General features: G+C 42.9%; 1 protein-coding gene across 1 annotated transcript in view; it reads right to left on the bottom strand.

Moving 5' to 3' along the window:
- Positions 1-863: 863 nt before the first annotated feature.
- LOC124005843 (leucine-rich repeat and fibronectin type III domain-containing protein 1-like protein) overlaps positions 864-16,874 on the bottom strand; it is a 113,175-nt gene continuing 97,164 nt past the window's right edge. The window contains exons 4-7 of the mRNA XM_046315461.1: positions 14,592-15,268; positions 13,400-13,518; positions 12,433-12,824; positions 864-1,268 (exon numbers count right to left, since the gene is read on the bottom strand). Coding sequence (XP_046171417.1) covers positions 13,448-13,518; positions 14,592-15,268 — 748 coding nt within the window. The 3' untranslated portion in view covers positions 864-1,268; positions 12,433-12,824; positions 13,400-13,447. The remainder of the gene's footprint in view (positions 1,269-12,432; positions 12,825-13,399; positions 13,519-14,591; positions 15,269-16,874) is intronic.

Genomic DNA, 16,874 nt, shown 5'->3' on the forward strand with positions numbered 1-16,874 from the left:
CCAAACTTTTGACTGGTACTGCATATCGAACGCACTTTGACTCTCAACGTGACTGAGGTTAGCATTCATTTTCTGCTTGGCAATCACCTACTCTGCACCTCGATGTTGATGTTGATGTTCGATCTCCTGTCAAGAGGAAATACTGATGATTTCTCAATTTTATGACGTATGTAATAACAGCATTACGATGATTTAGCACAATGGCAGACGGTCAGTACTCTCATGGCACACATCTCTCAGCAAGCCTTTAGGAGGGCTTTAAGGATAGCTGTAAACAGCCATAAACACCAGGGTCTAGCACTTTAAATAAGATATCCCATTCACACGACGCATTCTGTTGGTTCAATGCCTTGACTTGGATCAGATTCACAGGCAACAGACGGTGAAAAACACCACCAGAGAATCTGTGCAAATTGCAGGGTTTGTATTCATGTCGGCTTTGAGGGTCAGGGGGAAAAACACAAAAAGAAGTGAGTGAATTTAGTTTTCAGAAATAAAGCCTACTAGGTAGGGAAGTGAGGCTAACCCCGATACTAATGATGAATAACTCCATTAGGAGAAGGTTGTAGGACTGGTGGTGTAATATATATAGAGGGCTGGACTTTTCAAACCTCATTTATTTTTTACCTCTGGGATCCCTTTTTCCCTCTAAAGTAACTTGGATTGGCTGCCATTGTGATACAACCATCGGGGAAACACAGGTTATTGGCGACACGGTGCCACGAGGCAGAAATAGGCAAGGTGGGGATAGGGTGTGGGTGTAATAGGCTTGTATAGGGATAATAAATGAGGACGGGATGGAGAGAATAAAACAGGAGAGAAGAAGGTGTAACAAGAAGGTAAATCAGCCACAAACAGGCCTGTTAGTCTCTAGGGAATTAATCCGCTTTTTCTTTTTATTAGAAAAATTTCACACACCAGAAAAATTACATGTACAAAACTATAAGATTTGGAATTGCGTTATGTACAGATACAAAAGATAAAGCCAAATAAAAAGTGACGGAGAACACAGAAGGTGAGTCCCCAGCAGTGAGCGTTTATTCCCCTTTAAGTCTGTCCGATTCAGTTCTCCCTGGGTTCAGCTCAAAGGTGAGAAAATAAATAAACGCAACACACAGGAGGAGAGGGTGATGAAGACCATTGTGACGAAGAGGTGGTGGTGATGCACAGACATGCGGTTCAGTTTGCTTAGTCCCTTCTGGTGGGAGTTCTTCCTCCTATATGTCCCTAGGTCCTCGGAGTCTGGATGGACAAAACACAGCACATACCTGCAGAGAGAGGGGAGAGAGACAGGGGAATCAGTGAGGAATATGTTCTATTCTGGCGTAACGTCGGTTACGGTTGACCACACATACAAGCCCACTTAAATCCAGGTTGATAATTGAAAATGCTTCATAAAGATCAGCCAACAATTTAGCCCCTGAAGTATAGTGATGATACTAGTTCCCCTTGACCAGTGTTAGATTCATCGAATCCCTGCCATACTAAGGCTTTATATATACAATGCAACAGAGAACATTCATAACATGTCCATAAAGACAATAGACCCAAGTATATCAGTTTAATACAGACACAGGAAGCTTTCACAAACACTGGCAGCCATACGGCCACCGTGCTTGGACAATGCAGTCGGATGGATCCACGCAGTGTTGTGTTCTACTGCTGTTTGATACAAATGTAAAATGATTGGTTGCCATGACTTGCAGCCTCCCTCACAGCACTGGCCAAACCGTGGTGGGCATGCATGCTGTGGCTATGAAACAAAACCGGATGACAAAACAACAACCCAGTGCCATTAAACAGCCACTGAAGTGACCGGATGCTTTCCCCAGTATAACGCAAGATTACATTTGGGACTCCTCGGCCTTAGACTCATCCTCACTGTCTCACGCACTGTCCACAGAACAGTGATAGGAGTTAAGCTGGTCAGCTCAGACAGCCGAGCCTGACTAAGCCTCGCATCGGGCTGGACATATCATGGCCATGGATACCTGGCTGGTGGCGAGCTGAAAACGAGCCTGGCAGACATTTTAAATGAACACTTTTGCTTACGTCTACACATGGAACTAGGCACTTTGAAAAATGCTGCTGTATAAATCAATTCAAATTGTATTTGTCACATGCGCCGAATACAACGGGTGAGGACCTTACAGTGAAACGCTCACTTACGAGCCGTTAACCAACAATGCAGTTCTAAGAAAATACCTAAAAATAAAATAAAAATAAAAAAGGTTAAAAAAAATAAGTCTGGGTTTCCATTTGATTAGCTGTTCAGGAGTCTTATGGCTTGGGGGTAGAACCTGTTTAGAAGCCTCATGGAACTAGACTTGGTGCTCTGGCACTGCTTGCCGTGCGGTAGTGAGAGAACAGTCTATGACTAGGGAGGCTGGAGTCTTTGGCAAGCGTTAGGGCCTTCCTCTGACACCCCCTGGTATAGAGATCCTGGATGGCAGGAAGCTTGGCCCCGGTGATGTACCGGGCCGTACGCACTACCCTCTATATATAGGCTCTCTGGTGGCGTATCACTGTGTATGGCACCTGGAAGTAGCTGACTAGCTGGCACTGCAGGTGGTTTGAATTGGAGAGATGAGGCTGAACAGAGCTACAATTACGGATGCCATTTTGGAAATGCTGTTCCCTTGTATATCAGGCTAACATGTGTGATGCTGAAAGCACCGAGTGGACTGAGGCCTATAAAGTGGAGGGAGTTCAGTGGGTACTTATTTGAGCTTCTCAGTTGGCTATATGTACTAGTATGTCAAAAAACCATAACTGCATGAAAGTTTTTTCAGTCAATTATTGCTGACTTCACGAGGCAGAAGTAGATTGTCCATTCGAAGCATAAGGGGGCCATTGCATCTTCACCCCCAACGCATTCAAACAAACAATTTGCTTTTCAATAACAAAGTGTACTGTAACAAGTGACTTGAATTTTTTTTTTTTTTAACATTCCTTTATCCTGTGAATAAATGTTTGGCTTTAAGTGTGACATATTCCGCTTCAAGACCTGAGTGACCATGGGTGTTCTCTGCCACTCCCTCCCAGCGTGGGAGTGTTGATAAAGTCAGCTAGCATCTACCCAAAGCAGAACCTGCCTTCTCTACTACTCTCTCATTGACACAGCAGGAGAGAGTCTCTCTTGAAGCACAACCAGATATTACGAAGCGCTTGGATTCTGCAAAAGTGCAGAAGTATATTTCTGTATTTCCTTACCCACTTTAAACGTGTAAATATCAAACTGAGTAAGGGAGACCTATTTGTACGCTAGATTATAGCATCATACCGTAGCTTGCTTTCCATTAGACCTGGCACTTGTTCTAAACCATTCATGGTGTTGCATCACACACTATTTCTAGTGAGTGTATACGAAATAGCTTTGTTTACATCCATTTACAAACAAACGCCTGTTTCCTTCCACTGAGCGTGCACCATTGAGCTATTTCTATGATCTTCTACCGCCATCCGGGAGAAAGGATATTGGACCTCCATGAGGACCGGACCAACATTGCATCCGCCACTCTAGAAATATTCCAAGGAGGGGTCAGTCCGATACCCACAGTCAGACTCTTTTACTGTCACGCTTTCACCTGTTCCTGTGATTGTCTCCAACCCCTCCAGGTGTCGCTTATTTCCCCCCAGTGTATTTATCCCTGTGTTTCCCGTCTCTCTGTGCCAGTTCGTCTTGTATGTTAGTCAAGTCAACCAGCGTGTTTTTCCCGCACTCCTTTTGCTCTTCTCTTTTTGATAGTCTTCCCAGATTGACTCTGGACTACTTTCTGGCCTGCCTGATCATCCTGCCTGCCCTGACCTCGATTCTGCCTGCCTTTCGGTACCTTTTGGACTCTGAACTGGTTTTGATCCTTTTGCCTATCCACGACCATTCTCTTGACTTACCCTATTGGATTAATAAATATTGTAAGACTCCAACCATCTGCCTCTTGTGTCTGCATCTGGGTCTCACCTTGTGTTATGATATTTACACTACCCTAATTATGATTCCCATAATCACACCTTGCTTCTCATCAGTACCTATTGATTACGCAATTAATTGTGGCCTGAACAGGAGATATAAATTGTTATGGATTGCAATCCGCCCACTGGGGCAATCATCCAGTGATCATCTGAAATGAATCACCTCAGTGTGTCTGCCACACAAATCTCTCTCTCCGAATGCCATCCAATGCCTGCCGACCCAGACACTGTTCAGGGGGCAGACAGTAATTTATTCTCCACACCACCTTTCATCATCTCACCATTTTACATGGGATGTTGATGTTGTTGCTGTTTCACATTGTCTGGCTAGAGGGCGAGTGATAACAACAGTATTTTGCCCTTGGTTTTAGGTGTCTTCTAGTCACCAAAACTGGCAAATTCTCTTTAATAAAACCATCACTGTGGTATTGTGAAGCTCTGCATTTGCCCTGATCAGAAGAACATGATAAAGTGCCAAAATGAAAACAAAGAGCCTACAACCTAATGTCCCCTGCCGCCTCGCTTCTGCCCCATGATATCTGAGTCGAACATCATTCTGTCTCCCAAATAATAACAGAGCTTGTTTGCATAATGTTTGCATAGTGACGCCATAGCTGAGACTTCAGACAGTTCAGCACAGACCAGTTAGCCTGCTGTTCTTGACTTGTATTAGTGGGGAGACCTCTGTGATCTCACTCTAAACAACCTGATTATTGATGCCAGGGACCTGTGATCATCAGGCGCTGTGCTGCTGCTGATACTTTGGGTAACAGGCTTTTCTCTGCGTCATCAAGCTTGAAGCAACGATTAGCCACATTACGATACTTTAATTGCCAGAGAAATGAGGCAGGAGACTTGACACGACTTAATGCTAAGTGTGGGAGGATGGAAAGATGGTTGCCATCAAGCCATACAGCACGTCATAATTGATTTCTCCCAGGCCTATTTTAGCAAAGTGGTGATAGCAATCCAAAGTCTGCTGCAATCTCAATTTTGTTTGTTGTTTTTTGCAGATCATAGCACATACAGCTATAACAATGGCAGCCCCCAACTTGATTCTGTTCTTGCTCAATACAAACGCGAAGAGACAAGAATGTATAAATATATTTTTGTGGGCGCAGACCGGCTATGTGACAAAAAGAAACAGAATCCATGTCTTTGCAACTGTTTGGAAATAGGGCCAAGTTTAAATTGAGCTGTAGCACGCCTCCGAGGCCCAATGCTTCATACACACAGAGAGCAGAAACTACATCCCTGATTAAAGCAGCCATGACAATAAAGAAAGCTGCAAAATTTGCTAAATAAATTCCTCTCTGACATTTGCCGGCCTCTTGGTACAGTAGTAATAATAATAATAATATATGCCATTTAGCAGACGCTTTCATCCAAAGCGAGTCATGTGTGCATACATTCTACGTATGGGTGGTCCCGGGGTAATGAATTACATTTGGCAGTGGTTGTGATATATAAAGCATCATCTGATTTTGGTTTGTGTGGTCTATGTATTGTAGGAGCACCATAATTGTCCTGAGGGTGGAGTCTTGTGTAAATATGAGAGGCATGGTGCTCTGTTCTCACAACAAACACACACACACACACACACAGGCATGCACACACACACACACGTATGTATGAAAACACATACGCCCCGCACACGTATCCTACAGATTGCTAATCAAAGCAAGGGCGATGAAAAGACAAAAACACTAATTAGGAAATTACACCAGCAGCAGAATTACGATCCTCTTAAAGTGTTTCTTTTTTTCCAATCCTCATGTTATTTTGTGAGACAGAATGCTGACGATACCAGGCTGTTTGAACTCGGTTTTAGATGAATGAAATAGACACACACACATCTATCTTGGCCTCATCTCTTTCAAGTCTAACCTTAAACCCGTCTCATTTCTCAAACTCATGCTTGATGGTGAGATATGTCTCATCAATAGTGATTTCATGGCCCGGGCCTAGGTACTGACAGCCGGCTGAGCCTTTCCATTTGTCCCCGTCCTCTCTGGGAACGGTGAGAGCTTAGAACAATGGAGTCCCCTGATTTCACACATCACAACACCTCAGCCCTCTCCACGTTACTATCCAACGGAAAATACAAACAAAAGCACCTGTCCACCCGCCACTCAACATTTTATTCATCAGACAGGCACACAATTAGTTTGCTGATAAAATATATTGATGGTCAGTTTACTCTCAACTATCAAAGGCTAAAGCCATCAGAGTCGGGAGTAGGGTGAACCTATTTGTTAAGACATAAAGTGATGCTCCAGTGCATGTTCACATTGCACTCTCCACTTCATTTCCCCTCCCAACTCGACACGCTTCTGTGCTCTCAGATGTTAGCAGGTAAAAGAAAAGAGTTCGCAGGGGAATTGATGGCAAGTTTTACGTCTGAGGCGAGAAATAGCTGCAATGATCAATTATGCATACCTCCCTTGCTTTGTTTCAGAAAAGCCGATATTTAATAGCAGAGGCCCTCCTCTCTACCACACGATAGGGCCAGATCACCTTGTAATCACCTTGTCGTACAAATTGTAGAATGGCCGTCACCCAAGCCCTGTCTGAACACAAGCTGGGCGAGGGTGAGAAATAACCTGCAATGAGTTGTGGGATCAAATGTTCACGGGATTGATTTGTGTTTGGCTGTACTACGGTATACCATGACCACTGCAGTGATCTAAGATAACATAGACCTAAGCCATGACAAGGTCATTGGATAAATCTCTAGAAAGCACGCACCTTTCATTGATGTGAGAATAATTAAGTATGATCTCATAGGCCTCCCGGGAAATGACCACCCACTTGCATGCCCTCCAAGAAACGTATTAATTGACTTAAATAAACAAAACATTTCATGTTAGCACGTAAAATAGGGCAGCAGGTAGCGGCAGGTAGCCTAGTGGTTAAGGGTCTTGGGCCAGTAACCAAAAGGTTGCTGGATCAAATCCCCAAGCTGACTAGGTGAAAAATCTGTCTATGTGCCCTTGAGCAAAGCACTTAACCGTAATTGCTCTTTCAAACCAGATAGCAGATGATTCCGGGCCATTTGAGGCAACTGTTTAGCACTGCTGGCTTTGCCTCGGCAGTGGCCAGTCCTATGTGGGCCAACAGTGGGCCAAATACGGCGAACGAGTCCATATTCCTTATGGCAGGGCGAATGTGGCTTGCGATATAATGGCAACATATATTTATTTTTATTTTTTTCTTTGTATTAAATATGCACTCAACATTTTATCCCTATAATATGTACATATCAATTTCACTGTTATATTTAATTTATTTTAACTGCCTGTTTGCACATTCTCTGTACACTTTGATCCATTGTTATTCATCTTTTAGATTTTGTATCTCTATGTTTTGTACTGTTGGCCTACATGGGAGTAAGCATTTCGTTGTAAGGTATTATATAAGGTATAGTTCTTCATATGACAATAAACATACTTTCCATACTTGCCTTAAAAATTGATTGAATTTAACCTACTATTTTGGTGCTATATAAAGTTGAACCTATTTACTGGTTTAATGGTTCTTTAGAACCATACAGGTTCCATTCCTAATCTTAAGCATGGCTTTAATATAAGTAAAAATACAAATAAACATCAAATAGGATTTAACTATCTATAAGGCAAAGAACATTCACTATTGAAAACCATGTTTATTTTTGTGTGTGTACCAAATTGTTTTGCTCTGTTAGATTATTCAAAGAGACACCTGAAAGTGAATACCTCCAACCTAGTCATATGATATAAACAACCAATTAAACTGCAATACCCCACCTATTTCGAGTGGAGACCCAAGATCAGTTACCAACTTGCAGCATTGCTAGCTAGCTACATGCGACAATAACACTGTTGTTGGATCGGTTGCATCCAATAGCTAGCTAGTTAGCTAACTTCATGAAATCGGTAAGTTAGCTATTTTTCCCTACCTGACCTTTTATATAGCTTAGCTAGCTGTTTATAATATTTGTTCCTTATGAAAATGCAATTGGACTGTGAAAATGTAGTGTAGGCAAGGTAATCTGGCAAGGTAACCTGGCAAGTAGACTGTCAACTGAAATTATTTGGTGTCCAGTAATTTGACTAACATTTGTGAGCTAAATCGAGGAGCTTGTTCTTTGTGATCGCTAGCTTGCTATCTAAGTTAACATGTCCTTAGCTGCCCAGGTGTCACGTTCTGACCTTAGTTCCTTTATATTTCTATGTGTTTGGCCTAGTATGGTTCTCAATCAGAGGCAGGTGTCGTTCGTTGTCTCTGATTGAGAATCATACTTAGGTAGCCGGTTTTCCCCATTTTGGTTGTGGGTGTTTAATTCCTGTTTAGTGTCTGTTCACCTGGCAGAACTGTTTCTTTTTCTCTTTGTTAATATTTTGTGTAGTGTTCAGTTTGTTCTATTAAAACATGATGAACACTTACCACGCTGCATTTTGGTCCTCCTCTCCTTCCACCAATGAAAGCCGTTACACCAGGTAAAATGAGCAGGTGTACTGGCTAATGTTAGTAGCTAGCTACTGTTACTCACTAGCAAGTTTGAAATGTTCCTTTAGGTTGTGTGAGTTAGCTGTCAAGGGGCCACTACTGAGGACACTAGCTATTAAAGGGTGAGTACTGTAGCTAGCTAACTATAGCTAACTCTACTTGATAAACGTTTTATGTTTGTAGCTGTGCTTGGCTAGTGTTACCAAGCTAATTAATGTGTGTTAGCTTGGCAAACATTAGCAAGTAGCTGACAACACCGTCTGCCACTTGCCATTTAAGGTAAAGTATCCCTCTTTACGTTTTTGTTGTTAAAGTTTAGTAGTTTCAAACATAACAGTTTTAGTAGGGCATGTCATAATAATGGTGTATGCCGTTCCCCTTTTGACCCTCCTTCTGACAGTAGGACCTGTTCCTCTCCATTACCCAACATACAGCCCACAGTACATGTCAATAATATGTATATTCTAAGGTTACCTAAACCTTCCTAAACACAACCAAATATACAGTACAGAATGTTTAATTACTGTTAGAATGTTGATTTTTTTTGTTGTTGCTTGAATCGGCCCAACAGGTCTTATGTTTAGTGCTGGTAGAGAGGATCATATAATCACATAACCGTGACAAATTAAAGCTAAATAATTGTATTCTTCAATATTAATATCAATACATACTGCACTGTTTATGATTTTTAATTTTTAATACTTATATCTTGAGCTACCGTTTGAATATTTTCATGCCTCCTCACAGTGATTGAAGTGTCCCCAGTGTTGCTTGTTTTTTTGGCCTTGGTTGGAGTTTATTTTTATCTGTAAGGTTTAGTGATATTTTGGGTCTCTTTTTTTGCATTTCCGTCTCCTGACCTAGTCAGCTATTATAATTATTCCTTAATGGTTTGTGGAGTTATTAGCAGAAGACAACCAATGTCCAGATCTGTATGGAGCATTAGTTATCCAAAACTAAGATAAGGTTTGTGTTTTTGATATTGTAAAAAAAAAACGAGTTACTAGTTTTTCGGCAAGCCAATAGGCTATTAAAATGAAGTGAATTGCTTAATGACATATCTTATATAATACATATCTTATGGTCCCTTTTCTGTTGTCTGTGTGGTTACAGATTGACTATTTGGGATTGAAAGGTGGCTGTGATGTGAAAGAGTGCGTGGAGGATCATGGCACACATAATCTTCCATGATCTTTCAAAGACCATGAACTGGGGGGGGGAATCAATGGAACGGTGCCCTTCTGCCAACTGCAGCTCAAATGGAGAGTTCACTGTAATTTAATGTTCTACTGTTGCCAAAGTCCTTCATGAATACTAGGAAGCATAGAAAGAAACATCGAAATAAACCAATGATTCCCCAATTTTAATTTGAAAGCTGCGGTGCGGAGAATAATCAATTCCATTTTCAGGAATCTTCCAAGCTGATTAAAGGCACAGTCAACTTAGTGCATGTAAACTTCTGACCCACTGGAATTGTGATACAGTGAATTATAAGTGAAATCATTTGTCTGTGTGTCATGCACAAAGTAGATGTCCTAACCGACTTGCCAAAACTATAGTTTGTTAATTAGCAAGAAATTGTGGAGTCGTTGAAAAACGAGTTTTAATTACTCCAACCTAAGTGTAACTTCAACCTAAGTGTAACAACATACAAAAACAAGTAATGAAAGAAAAGCATTGCAGTTAGAATTTTGTAAAGTTAGTGTGGGAGAGGTGCCTCCTGACAACTTAGATGGAAAGCTTCTGAGGATGGTAGCTTACTCTATAGCCACTCCAATCTGTCATATAATTAATCTCAGCCTAGTGGAAAGTCTTTGTCCACAGGCCTAGAAAGAAGCCACCCTCATTCCGCTACCCAAGAGTGGCAAAGTGGCTTTTACTGGTTCTAACAGCAGACCTATCAGCTTGCTGCCAGCTCTTAGCAAACTGCTGGAAAAAATTGTGTTTGACCAAATACAATGCTATCTCTCTGTAAACTCATTAACAAATTACTTTGAGGGGAAAGGGGACTCAACATGTACTGCACAGACACAAATGAATGATGATTGGTAGAAAGAAACTGTTAAGAAGATTGAGGGAGCTGTACTGTTAGATTTCAGATAACCGGTTGTTGATAAAATGCATGTGTTATGGCTTTTCAACCTCTGCCAAATTGTGCATTCAGAGCTATCTAGAAAGTAGAACTCATAGAGTTTTCTTTAATGGCAGCTTCTCCAATGTCAAACATGTAAAGTGTGGTGTACCGCAAGGCAGCTCTCGTAGCACTCTACTCTTTTCTATTTTTCCAAAGATCTGCCACTGGCATTAAGCAAAGCATGTGTGTCCATGTATGCTGATGATTGAACCATATATGCATCAGCAACCACATCTAATGAAGTCACTTCATTGAAGTGAACCCCTTAACAAAGAGTTGCAGTCTGTTTTGAAATGGGTGGCCAGTAATAAACTGGTCCTGAACATCTCTAAAACGAGGAGCATTGTATTTGGTACAAATCATTCCCTAAATTCTAGACCTCTGGTAATGAATGGTGTGGCTATTGAACAAGTTGAGGAGACTAAATTACTTGGTGTTACCTTAGATTGTAAACCGTCATGGTCAAAACATAGATTCAATGGTTGTAAAGATGTGGAGAGGTTTGTCCGTAATAAAGAGATGCTCTGCTTTCATGACACCACACAAAGCAAGTCCTGGAGACTCTAGTTTTAGCTAATCTTGATTATTGTCATATGGTCAAGTGCTGCAAAGAAAGTCCTAGTTAAGCTGCAGCTGGCCCAGAACAGTGTGGCACGCCTTGCTCGTCATTGTAATCAGAGGGCTAATATTAATACTATGCACGCCAGTCTCTCTTGGCTAAGGGTTGAGGAAAGATTGACTGCGTCACTTCTTGTTTTTATAAGAAACAATGTGTTGTAAATTCCAAATTGTTTGCATAGTCAACTTTCACACAGCACTGACACACACACTTACCCCACCAGACATGCCATCAGGGGTCTTTTCACAGTCCCCAGGTCCAGAAATTCAAGGAAACATATAGTATTATATAGAGCCATGAGTGCATGAACCTCCCTTCCATCATATAAAGTGCAATTGAACAGCAATCCTGGTTTCAAAAATAAAGCAACACCTCACGGCACACCGCCTCTCCCCCATGTGACCTATTTGTTGTGTGTATGTACTGACATGTATCTGTAACTGATAGATGGACACACACACACTACATGTTACTGTTTTTAAATGTATGTCAATTGTAAAGTCTTATGTCTGTAGTGTCATTTTCGTTATGTGTCGGACCCCAGAAAGACTAGATGTCGCCATTGTCATTGGCTAATGGGGCTCCTAACAAATTAATAAAAAACCATCTAATTGGGGACAACAGTCAATGGAGTGCGTGGAATAGTAGGGAGTTAAGAGAGAAAGTAGCCTAATCCAGACAGATCTAGTAATGCCCACCCTTGAGTTGCGGCTGGGGTCCTCTCCCGCTGTGCTCCTCCGTCAATGTTTTCAGGACCTAATTGAGCTGATCACTTACCAAATTTGACTCCTCAATTGCCTGTCTGCCCATAATTATTTCCCATCCGTTTAGCCATGTTATTAGTTAAGCCAGAGGAACCAGTAGAGTGGACAAGGAGGAGATGGGAGGCAGACATGAGATGTCTCTGGGAGAAAGATTGGGTCCGCCTCCAGAGTACCCCAAGTTTACCCTCCAACACCCTCCCTCTCCTGTTTGTAGTCACAAACTAATCAGAAGGGGCCTGTCTGGGGCCTCTAACATGGTTGGTTAAAAGCAACACAGAACACACTCTCACACACAGCCCCTAAATTAGAGATATCTGTGGCATGCATCCTTGAAATATATGGTCAACTTAGTTAAAACATGAGGAAGGCCCTGGGCGGTTTTCTGACCTTGTGACCCGACCAGTGAGTGTTTCCTGGTCAACCCACATAGAGTACATAATCCTGTGTACACTCACCTTTGGCTGGGTCCCCATCCTGAGTCTGAAGACAGTCAGGTAAAGTAAGGTACAATATGAGCAGGTCCAGGAACAGGTCCAGGTATTGGCAAGTCCTGGTCCCAAGTACAGGGCCAGGAACAGCGGACACACAGACAGTCTGAGCCACAGAGGGATTACAAGGCAATACGTTTCAAAAGCCACTGGCGAGGCCGTTGGCTCGTCTAGCTCCAATCCATTAGATTATGATGGTGAATTGAGTCCTTATTAAATCCATCTTGGGGTGTTTTCATGGGGGGTCTGTAAATACAGTGTGAACTATGGAGGACGCAAGGAGGATGTCTGGCAGGAGTCCTAAAAATGTTCCTGATTTATAATCCAATCTCCTTGATTCCTGGAATCCTGGGAATATTCTGAAAAACAAAAACATGACCAATGGTTACTGATTGAGTGGAATGCATGATACTGTGTGTACAATCTAACCAGTGACTGAGTTGAATGCATGACATCAATCACAACTGTCCTCGAGATATGTGCAATAGTTTGAATGGTAATTGGATTTACAATGATGATATTTACTGGAAGGTGGATCAGATGATGTGTTTGTTTGTAATTGCTACTGTGCTATGATCTGTTTGGTGTTGCTACTACAGTGTATTGGTATAGGAGGAAAATGTAAGTAATTGTAAGTCATGCTCCTGCATTATGTTGTTTGGATGTCTGCTGCTTTCAAAGGGGCAACACTGAGTGTTACGGGGGTGGGCTCTGCAATTAGTCTCGCTGAATATGCCATATGTATAGGAACCAAATCCTGAGGGAGGTCTCTGGCAGTAACATGGTTAGCAATATGTTAGCTCTGACTAAGTGCCATTTTCTCTCCGACACGGCCATCTCTCCATCTCTTACACTAAAGTCTCACCCCCCCCCTCTCATATTCTTCTCTCAAGTAGATGAATGGAGAGGAACAGGGAAAGAAGGGAACCATTACTCTTGGAGGTTGATGGCTGCTTCTCGCCCGAAGAAGCAGAAGGAGTCATCAAATTTTAAAGTCACTCCAGTCTCGGTGAGCCCTCTTGTCGTCGTCGGCGGCCACGGGCGCTGGCGTGTCTGGTGGAAGAGACAAATAGAGGTGAGGGATGAGGCGGCTAGAGTTAGTGACAGCCAGGCTGGACGCGGTGCGGTGCGTTCATCACCCCTCGTCTCAGGGACACAGCAGGGAGCCTGCGGACATGGCTGCGGGAATGTGATTCATGGCCCGGTGTCAACTGTACCAAATTGGCACCATTTTGTTTCACACAGGGCAGCTCCACAGGTTTTTGGCACAGATCTGATATGGAATCCGGGCAAAGTGACTCAGATCACATGGTAGCCTTGCACTTACTGGTTGTGTGTCCGATAGGATTCTACTGGTGGAAGTAAATTGTGATTTTACCGAATGATTACAGAATGTAAGTGTATAGAGTGATCGTTCACTGCAGCACCTTTTCAGAATGAATATATGTGCGTTGCAGTGCAACGTGTGCATTTACACAGCAATGCCTTTGAGAATGTGGTTGCCCACTGCAAAGGTTTTGGTCAGGTTCAAGGGCAGCCAAATTCAATCGTTTTCAATTATCCTCAGCCTAAATGGATCATTTTGGTTCATTATGCCCCTTACTTTCCACTAAAATCAATGTTGTAGCTGACATGGGTGATTGACGGAATTGAAAGAGAGGGCCTGGTCTCTCCCTGACCCTGATTTAATTCACCATATTGAATTAGTGATTTACAAGGCCATGGCTCTGGAAATCCATGGCCATTCATTCAGAAAGTGCAATTATCCAATTGGAACAATGTATCCAAGTTTCTCACTCTGGTGAGGTTCTTTAAAATATATCTGGCTGTGGCCCATTGAATCAGTTGAATGGCCCTGTTCTTAGCAATTACATGTCTCTAAAATGGCATTTATGTGATGCAATGAGGTGTGCTGGGTTGGGCTATGCTATGGGTTCATGTTCAGTGGCAGGGCTCTAGCTGCCGATACCTACTGTAGGTCACAGAAGGAACACAAATGAATTACATGCCAGTTGTTTCAGACATGCCATAGAGATACCAAATTGAAAATGATGAAAAATTGGGTCACTCTCTCATTCACCCCAATCACAACCATTTTTATCTGCCTCACTCTCTCAAGTACTTACCTCCCCCCACATCGACGATGGTGGCCTCTCTGGGTGTGAGGGAGGCTCTCCTCTTCATCTCAAAGGCAGTCCTGGAGTGACGCCTCTTACTAGGCGACAGCAGGTCCTCAGCAGTCATGTCTGAGATCTGCACCGCCTTCTCACAGTCAACCACCAGCGCCATGGTGTTAGAGTTCTTTAGGGTGGCATTAGGCGATGCCACTCCACTCACACACCCCCCTAACCCTGTCCCTGGTCCCACTCCCACCCCAGCAAAGGCATGATCCTGCTGCTCCTCCTGACTCTCTGTAACTTTAGACCCAGAGTGGGACACCTGTCCCCCAGCCTGTCCTCCATTGGTCTGGGCACGGATGTTGGCCAGGGTGCCCACCTTGCCTGTGTCCATGCCCTGGTGGCTATAGACCTTGTAGCGGATCATGAGGATGATGATGAAGACGAGCACGGAGGCCACGATGATGCCACCGATAATGATGATCATGGTGCCGCCCAGGAACTGGCTGTGGAGGGCCTGGCACTGGCTGTACTCGGTCTCCGTGATGAACTGGACGCAGCCCACCTGCCGCGTGGCCGTCAACGAGGTGATGCCGTCGTCGTAGACCGCCAGGACACACAGGTCGTACTCGCGCCCTGACACCAGGTCACGCACCAGGAAGTCCTGACTGGTGGACGGGATCATTCTATGGATTAAGAGAGAGAAACATGTCTTAGGATTGATGATGAACGTGGTATATACAAGGAACTAATCATCTGTAGATGGGGAATATTTTGAAAAGATGATTCATTCGGGTTAAAGAAAGGTTGTGTTAAAAAGTAGACTTGTCTATAGGGCTATGAGAATGGATATAGATGGTTCAAATAGACCGCTAAGACATACTTAAAAATTGTTATGGTACACCCCTTGTTTTGAGGTGCGACTGAACTGTTACAGCCTATTGGGCTTACTAGTGGGACCGTCAAAAATGACTAACCTAAAAATCAATCTTAAAAGGTCCATAACAATGGATTTACCAGAAATGTATAACATGGAATGTAATTGTGGGTGAAAGTAATCAGTGTAAAGGTCCCTTGTGGATTCTCTGAAGCTTTGCCTCTGCAGAGAGCTTGTGAGCTACACCCACAGTCAACCATCTAACCCTGGTCCAATGAGTTTGTAGAGAAAGACCAGATTGGGATCAATGTCCATCCAAGGAGTAAAGCACGTGTCCAATAGGTGCCAATACTACCAGATCATATGGTGCATGTAGGCTTCAGAAGCACTGTAGAACCTATCAGCATCAGGAGATACTGTATGCTCCTCCAACACGAGCAATTTCCTCTTTTCCTTTTGGTACCGTATCTTTTCATTCTTACAATCACCCCTTTCAGCACGAAACTGAAAGGATTTTATATGATTGGACTCAATTTTTCAGGAACGCTCCACTTTTCCAGATGATGTCCATTTCCGTGTCCCATTCACGCAGCTGTACAGCAGGGTCAGAAAAACTATGAAGAAAGAGGAAATCAAACTACGCAGTCCTTGGCCCGACACCGTTCCCTGTCGCAATAGTCTGGCGAATCAGACCTTTGCAATGACAACAATATGCAGACTGTTGTGACAGAATCTACAAACTTGGCAACACTGTACAGTAGTATCGACCCTTGTAAGGCACTGTGACAGTGTGTGGTCATGTGTGTGAGTTCTGACAGTGTAAGTGAGCAGTGGATCATCTGTACACAAAGGGATGCCAGCGACATCTTTAGCTGTGATTTAATGTCAGTCCCCATGTTGCATAACTCCCAAAAGCTTCCAAATCTTCTATTTTCATTGTGTGTGTATCATTAACTGGCTGACAAGTCTTGACATTTAAATTCAGATCAACAGTTGAAAAAGCTGAGTTTGTAAACAACGCCCAGTGTCATCTCATTAAGCCACCTTGCTTGAGGTAGAACACAGTAGAACCCTTAATATAAATTAAGAAAACTCTCCTGGACATGGCAAAAGAAATGACAATAATTGAATGTTCACCATTATTTTGAAGACATATATTGTTGACAGTGTTGAGAGAATGGATGATTTAGGCTAGGACCTCACCCTCAATTGACTCAAGTGACTACAGTACTGAGCTGTCCGTCCCGGGAAAGTCCTCCCCCGGGACACAGTGACTGAGAATGTGCATGGCTCAGTACAGTGTTAAATCACAAGGTGCTTGGGATCATTAGCACCTCTTTTCATTATAAACCAAGAAATATTCAAACTTTTCTGGTTGGAAAGTTTAACAATAAATTGCAAATATAATAATGGAA

This window comes from Oncorhynchus gorbuscha, linkage group LG19 (genome assembly GCF_021184085.1).
Source record: "Oncorhynchus gorbuscha isolate QuinsamMale2020 ecotype Even-year linkage group LG19, OgorEven_v1.0, whole genome shotgun sequence".
Taxonomy (NCBI): Eukaryota; Metazoa; Chordata; class Actinopteri; order Salmoniformes; family Salmonidae; genus Oncorhynchus; species Oncorhynchus gorbuscha.